Below are 8,189 nucleotides of genomic sequence, written 5' to 3'. Positions count from 1 at the left end.
ACCTTGTGATCCACACCACGACATGCACAGCTTGGCTCAAACACTGAACTGGCTGTCGGTGTCGCAGTACATGCGCTTACGGGCTCAGACGCAGAGGAATAATGTGCTTGAATCTGCAGCACACAGACTGAGCATCAAAACTGCATCAGAAAACTTGTTAAAAAAATATAACATTTCAGATATCTCACTGTACCATTTGACTTTCACAGCAGCTTTTCACAACACCAAAAATGATAATTTAACAGGTCGTATTCTGGAAATCACTAGTGACAGTCTTCTCACATTACCTCATTTTTCTGGACTAATTTCAGTGCTGCTGGAAGCATCTTAATATATATATATATATATATATATGTGTATATATATATATATATATATATATATATATATATATATAAATAAGCACTGTCTCTCACTCCAAAGCCCCACCCTCCACAGACATGACAGCCAATCTGATGCCAGCAAACCCAAACACACACTGTGAGTGACATGCAGAGATCATTTCTTGAATTGTGTCTTTGTTTCTTCAGAGATCTGTGTGATTACTTAGTTTTATATGTGATTATTACTGGGGGTTTGTCTTTGATCGATATTTATAATCATTTTTGCTTTGTCTTTATCGTGTGTGTCTTTGCTGTGTCCTCAAGGCCACGTGAGACTTAAACTGCCTCATCAGCTGTTCGAACACTGCATTGAATGTGTGACGGAGGTGATCTGTGCTGCATTACTGCATTCACACATGATCACCATGACAGATGCAGGAGCTTCATTATATGTGTTTGTGTGCCTTGAGAATCACACAAGGGTCTTGTCATGCATGTAAAGTAGACCCACACATGCTGTAAAAGATAGTGTCTTTTTTATGAACAAAATCAGAATTTAGTATTTCATAACCATTTTCCAACAGTGCCTTTATTATCTCTATGTAAATGCCTGTATTTTTGCTTAAACTGTTCTGATCAGAGTGAAATACTCTGTTGAGGGATATTGTTAAAAAGATCTAACTAAAGTTGTTTTCTCATCGTGTTTCTGTAGCAACAGTAGAGCATGACACTAGCAATAACAAGGCCACAATAGGTCAACACATGAACTAATAATATGTGCACCTTGAAATCATTGTAAGTTGCTTTGGATAAAAGTGTAATAGGACCCTTTATGAACAGTGGTCATTGTAACTAGTTTAAACCAACTTCATATCCACAGCAAGTGTTGCTGGAGAAGTTTTGTTTTCATCGCTCTGACCACAAACAGCCACAAATACTCCAACAATATAAAGCAGGCAGGAGATTTACAGTCATATAAATTTTCCCTGTGGCTGTAAAGATGACGGTGTGTGTGTAAATCCTCAGATGGCAGCGGTTCGCCTGTATTTATGGCTTTGTGTTGTTGTGTCTCCTCAGGATCCTGAGCAACAATAAGATCTCGGCACTGAAGAATAACTCTTTCCTCGGCCTGAGAGCTCTGGAGAGACTGTGAGTACAATCACCATTTCCATCCCACTATAGATCTGTGTAGAGAAGACTGGAGATTTGGCTCCAAGTCATGTAGTAATGTATACATCAATAACTATATGAAATGAGGCCCATCAATCACTAGAAATATGTGTTTTCATATCTGCTTCTAGTTCCAGGTGATTATCAGGTGTAAAGGTCTGTGTTTCAACACACATATTTAGGGCTGGGTACCGAACTCGATACTTTTTAGGTACCGAACGAACTGCCTCGATACTACCGAGTATCGAAAAGTGTCTTGTCATTCGGTACCAAATTTCGGTACCTCAGAATGGAGCCGAGGAGAGGGGCGGAGAAATGCTTTTGCTGTCTCGTTGTGGAGCAAATAACGTTGCGCTACATTGTTATTTATATCTAAATATATAAAACTATACGCGCGAGAGAGACCCTATGTGCGAGAGGGCGATTGAATCAACGGTTTCGTTTTCAGTTTATCTCCGAATGGACGGGTGAGAAACGGCTGTTTATGTGAGCAGCCGGTTCACTACAGATACTGTTAACATAAAACAAAAGTGTAGCACTGCCTGCAGAAACAGCGGAACGCGCAATGTTTTTTGTAGTCTAAGGTACAACACACAGCAGCTTTACATCAGCGTTCGTCCCTCAAGTCTATGGAAACACGCGACCGGTTCGTGACGGCCTCTAGTTCGCCTGCACGAGCACAGGCTCTGCCTCTGGCTCCAGAACGCGAACAATTCTGCTGAAAAAGAGGTATCAGCGTCCTCCTGATACTGCGGATAATCTGCGGGTCGGGCCAAGTAATAAAAAAAAAAAAAAAAACATTCAAATTAATTGCGGGTGGATGAGAGATGAATCATTAATGTGTTGATTTTAATAAAGACACAGAACTCTTATTTCACGGTAAGACGCAACGAACTTGCGTCACTCTTACTTCCACTTTGATCTTGTTAATAATAATTAATTTTTTGAAGAACAATTGCTGAGTGATTTAAAAAAGAGCCTCACATACTTAATTTTTGCATTGAAAACTAAACTTTATTAAAACTATTTGCACTGATTTATTGTGTTGGGTAATTTTTTTTAATTTGTGCTTTTTTTATTCCCCGCAGTGGCTCAGGAGATGAGTCTTTGAGTCTGAAAAAAAGTCAAAGTTAAAATATAAAACCAAAGATTTTTTTGAGGTTATGTAATCTTGTTTAAACATATTTTATAAAACTGGTACCGAAAAAGGTATCGTTTAGGTATCGGTATCGAAGTCAAGGTATCGGTATCGTCTCGGTATCGAAAATTTTTGAACGATACCCAGCCCTACACATATTTCAGTGTTATCCAGATATCCGGAGGAGCCACCTGAAGCATGTGGCGTATTAAAGCAACAGTTCACCTGAACTCATGATTTGAACCCTATAAAGCTTGACATATGAAATAATAGTCAGAAAAAATCAAATGTTTTGAAATGGAACTGTTCCATTTGAACCTTTAGACAACATCATATATATCATCATATATATTCATATAGTATGATATAGTGAGAATATGGAGGAAAAAGCAGCTCTATTGTACGTTTCGAGGTAAAGACGTCTTTGGGTTGACCCTGTCTGAGGTTGGCGATTGATTCGTCCTTCATCACTCCTTTATTCAAGCTCTTATCGTCCCTCCAGACGCGCTGCATTGAGCTGCTGATATTTTGCTTTCTGTGAGTTTCACCATGCAGAGTTAAAGCAGATAGAAATGATCAGATACGTGCAAAGGGCACAAGGCTTTTATTTAGTTCTTGTGTCAATGATGTGAGACGCTTCCTTGCAGTTCAGCTGGATGTGTGCAAATTCTGTGCCATTTCTGTGCATTAAATTCATCCCAGCTTCACCCTGATCTGTCAGTCTCACTAGCCGAGCCAGAGATCATTTTCATGCCCTGAATGTCACTTTGGGTGAATGCATTACATCATTTGCAGGAGGAAACCATAGCACCAGTTTTATGGTCCGAAAAATATATATTTGAATGTATTAAAGTCGTATTAATATAATGTGTTAGAATTAATAGAATAATATACTAATATTAATAATTTATAATAGCAATAGTTTTCCAGTGGCGTGAGCATATTTAATATATTACAGTAAAATGAATATATTAATATGAATAATTTATAATAGCAACAGTTTTACAGTGGGATGTGTATATTTAATATATTAAAGTAATATTCATATATTATCATAATATATCATAAATTAATATCAATAAAAATATTAATAATAGCAACAGTTTTTCAGAAGGATGACTATATTAAATGTATTAAATTAATATTAATATAATGAATTAGAATTAATTGAATAATATATTAATATTAATAATATGTAATAGCAATAGTTTTCCAGTGGTGTGAGTATATTTAATATATTACAGTCAAATTAATATATTAATATTAATAATATACAATAGCAACAGTTTTCTGATGGGATAAGTATATTTTTAATATATTAATACAATTTATTAAATTTAATATAATTTATATTATATTAAATAATATAAATTAATATAATATATATTAATAATATAATATATTAAAATAATATTAATATATTATTATAATAATATATTATAAATTAATTTCAATAAAAAATATTAATAATCACAACAGTTTTTTAGTAGGATGAGTATATTTAATGTATTAAAGTAATATTAATATATTCATATATAATATACTGTAAGTCATATATCAATATTAATAATATGCAACATCAACAATTATCTGGTGGCATAAGTATATTTAATATATTAACATAATATTAATATAATTCATATAATAATATATTAGTTTTAATAATATATATTAGCAACAGTTTTCTGATGGAATAAGTATATTAATTATATTAAAGTAATAATATTTATAATATATGGATACAATTTATTATATTTAATATAATAATATATTAATATTAATAATATAGAACAGCAATGAGTATATATAATATATTAAAGAACTATAGTATAATTCATATAATAATATTTTAATAGTAATATATCATAGCAACAGTTTTCTGGTGGTATATTATATAAGTATATTTATTATATTAAAGTAATATTAATATATTAAATTAATATATTCAAATTCATATAATTTATTAATATGAATACATAATATTATTAATATATAAATTATATACATTATTCATATATTATTAATTAATATTAATAATATATAATAGCAGCAGTTTTCCAGTGGGATTAGTATTGTACAGGGCACCAACAGAATTTAAATATTGTAATTATTTATCTCTTAAATCATTGATAGATGTTGAACAACAACAAAAAACGCAGGACTTCATCAACAACAATAGTTTACAGAATATTTTTATCTCTTGATAAACTTAAATGTATTTGATGTATTGCAGACTCTTCAGCACTTTATTGACGCAGTGATTTCGACGGGATCGCAGTCGCAGGAATTTGTCGATATCCCGATTCAAACTAGTGGCTGAAAAGCGACTCAAATGATCTCATCATTACGGAAACACAAGGTGGTTTTCGTGGTTGTTTTTTTAAACTTGTTTTCACTTCATTTCAAATGGACCGACAGTTTTGTTTTCCCTGAAGGAAGCGCGGTATGTGAGATTCCTGCGTGAAGCTCGCGGGAGGTTCGACCGTCTGCCTTTGATAAGTGAGGTGCCGTTTGGACTGAGGCGAGTTCAGTCCCTCTCCAGAGCCGCAGTATTCAGTATTCATTCAGCTGCTACTTCCTGTCTGAATGTGTCCGTCAGACGAGCCGCTCAAGGATCCTTCTGTGGCTCTCGCTGGTTTTTTGTCTCTGCTGTTGACAGGGTCTGTTTGAGAGCAGCTGCTGGTTTAACGCTTCGAGCTGCTCGGCGTCTGTCATGAGGACGCTGCAAATGTGATGAATGGATTCAGTGAGAGGAAATATGTGCCTGTTTTTATTAGCATTTATATCAGTTAATTGGGTCACTGACAAATTGTGACTAATTACTAAAAAAAGACCCAGTTTAATATTTGAAGGTCAGTTTAATCAGAACAGAGCTGTCAGAGAGGAATTTATGATAAAATCTCTAAAGTGAATGCAGATTCTATGCTTTAAATCTACTGCAGAAATTTCATTTAATTATGATTCATTACAGTATGATTATATTGATATTAACATTAATAACTCACCAAAATGTTTTCTAGTTAGCAGAACGCTTATCCATCCATCCCTCCCTCCCTTCAGCCATTCATCCGTCAATCCATCCATCATCCCTCCATCCATACATCCATCCATCCATTCATCCATCACCCATTCATCCATCCATTCATCCCCGTCCCTCTCTCCATCCATTCATCCATCAATCCATCCATCATCCCTCCATCTTTCCCTCCATACATACATCTATTCATCCATACATACATCCATCCCTCCCTCCCTCCCTTTGTCCATCCATCCATAATCCCTTCATCCATCCATCATCCATCCATACACCCCTCCATCATCCATTCATCTCTCCCTCTGTCCATCCATCCATCCCTCCATCATTCAACCCTCCATCCCTCCATACATCCATCACCCATTCATCCATCCATCCATCCCCCATCCCTCTCTCTATCCATTCATCCATCAATCATCCATAAATCCATCTATCCATCCATCCCTCCATCCACCCATCCATCATCCTTCCATCCCTCCATCCATCTATTCATTCATCCATACATCCATCCCTCCCTCCCTCCATCCATCCCTTTGTCCATCCATCCATTCATCTCTCCCTCTGTCCATCCATCCATCCCTCCATCTTCCAACCCTCCATCCATCCATCATCCATACATCCATCCATATGTCCATCCCTCCCTCCATCCATCATCTCTCCATCCCTCCCTCCATACATACATCTATTCATCCATCCATCCATCCATCCCCCATCCCTCTCTTCATCCATTCATCCATCAATCATCCATAAATCCATCATTCATCCATCCATCCAACCATCCATCATCCATTCATCTCTCCCTCTGTCCGTCCATCCATCCCTCCATCATCCAATCATCCATAAATCCATCATCCATCCATCCATCCATCATCCATTCATCTCTCCCTCTGTCCGTCCATCCATCCCTCCATCATCTCTCCATCCCTCCCTCCATCCATCCATACATCCATACATCATCCCTCTGTCCATCCATCCTTCCCTTCATCCATCATCCATCCATACATCCATACATCATCCCTCTGTCCATCCATCCTTCCCTTCATCCATCATCCATCCATCTATCCATCCATCCCTCCATCATCCATCCATCCATCCATCCATCCCTCTATCCACACTGTATCATATTTTCAAAAATGTTCATGTTTAGCATTAATTCCAGCAAAGTGTATCAACATTTGCAGGGAACTTACCAGCATTTGCTAGCGCTCATACCATGTTGACTTGAGCTATCAGGGCTCTAAGCTGAATTTAATTTAAATCGTCAACAACAGAAAACTCTCACACCACGATCACATTCATGTAGTGTTTTACATTATTTTCCATCTTCCCGTCACGTTCATTGAGTTAGTGATGAAACAGCACATTTGGGCCTGAGAGACAGTGATGTACCAGAGGTCATCAGTCACCATAAATCTGGCTCTCAACTCAAGCAGTTCCACTGAGAGCTCTTTATAATGGCTGACCCTGTTATTGGGAGGAAACTGCAACAGGAAGTGGGCTTTTAGACCATGATGTCACAACGGACGCATAGATGACCTTTTTACACCAGCTTGGTTTCCTGTCCAGCTCAAAACGGCAGCAGCAATTGTAGACGTTGTTGTTGTTGTTGTGTGTCTGTGTGTGTGTGTGTGTTAGTCTCTTACTCTCTGAATAGCATCTTTATTTACAGTCACAATTAGACTGATGAGAACTGGCTCAGTTAGTAGGACACACACCGGAGCTCTGACCCCAATCTTGCTTTAGTGTCGCCGTCATTTCCAGTAACTCAGCATCATTACACAATAAAAGCCCTTTCAGTGCTTGTGCCATTGTGACTGAAAGTTTTATTTTACTCTCCCAGAGGAAATCTTTATTGTTTACCGTCTGCTCATTCACTTTAGAAAACTTTAGAAAGTTCTCAGTGTTTTCATGAATGAACAAACTTTGTCTCGGATGTTTCTCCTGAAAATTCCCTTGTAAGGCATACAGTGAAAGTATAGCAGCTCAGACCATTTGGCTTCAGGAGAATATGATTTAGAATTAAGACTTTTTATTGCAGATGTAGTTTCTTGGCAAATCTGAGCACATTTTGTGAGATCGTTGAGGTTTTTGCTGAAACTTTAGAGAAACAGTTGAGATGCTCATTTGTAATGTTTCAAGATTTATTTTTCATTTCAAGATTTCTAAGACAATCACATGTGTTGCTTATTTTTCAAGTAATTTCAGAACAAAAGCACATCAACTTTGGTCATCAATTTAATTATGAGATAAAAAATATTTTGTAATCAGCCCATTATGAGACATTTACAAGTCTCTTGTCATAATTTTGCCTTCTTAAAAGCTGTTTAAATCCATTTACAGTTGCTCATTTTTTGTAACCAATCACTGTCCAGCTCAGAATCACTGAAGGGGCCAATCAGAGTTCAGCCCCACCCCTAGCCTCGCCTCCTTTGTGATCTGTCTTTCCTACTGGTTGTTGAAGCAGCATTTGAATGCGCTCGCTGTTTTCTCCCTTCGTGTTTTATAATGTTGTACAGGACGTGAT

The 8,189-nt window shown here is 36.6% G+C and overlaps 1 protein-coding gene across 5 annotated transcripts in view; it reads left to right on the top strand.

Annotated features, from left to right (window-relative positions):
- The window catches only part of LOC137020325 (adhesion G protein-coupled receptor A3), a 186,753-nt gene that overhangs the window by 17,826 nt on the left and 160,738 nt on the right, over window positions 1–8,189 (top strand). For all 5 annotated transcript variants that reach the window (XM_067385692.1, XM_067385691.1, XM_067385690.1 and 2 more), the window contains exon 2: window positions 1,401–1,472. In XM_067385692.1, coding sequence (XP_067241793.1) covers window positions 1,401–1,472 — 72 coding nt within the window. The remainder of the gene's footprint in view (window positions 1–1,400; window positions 1,473–8,189) is intronic.

Source organism: Chanodichthys erythropterus, chromosome 5, assembly GCF_024489055.1.
Source record: "Chanodichthys erythropterus isolate Z2021 chromosome 5, ASM2448905v1, whole genome shotgun sequence".
Lineage (NCBI taxonomy): Eukaryota > Metazoa > Chordata > Actinopteri > Cypriniformes > Xenocyprididae > Chanodichthys > Chanodichthys erythropterus.
This window is presented reverse-complemented; position numbering and strand designations above follow the sequence as displayed.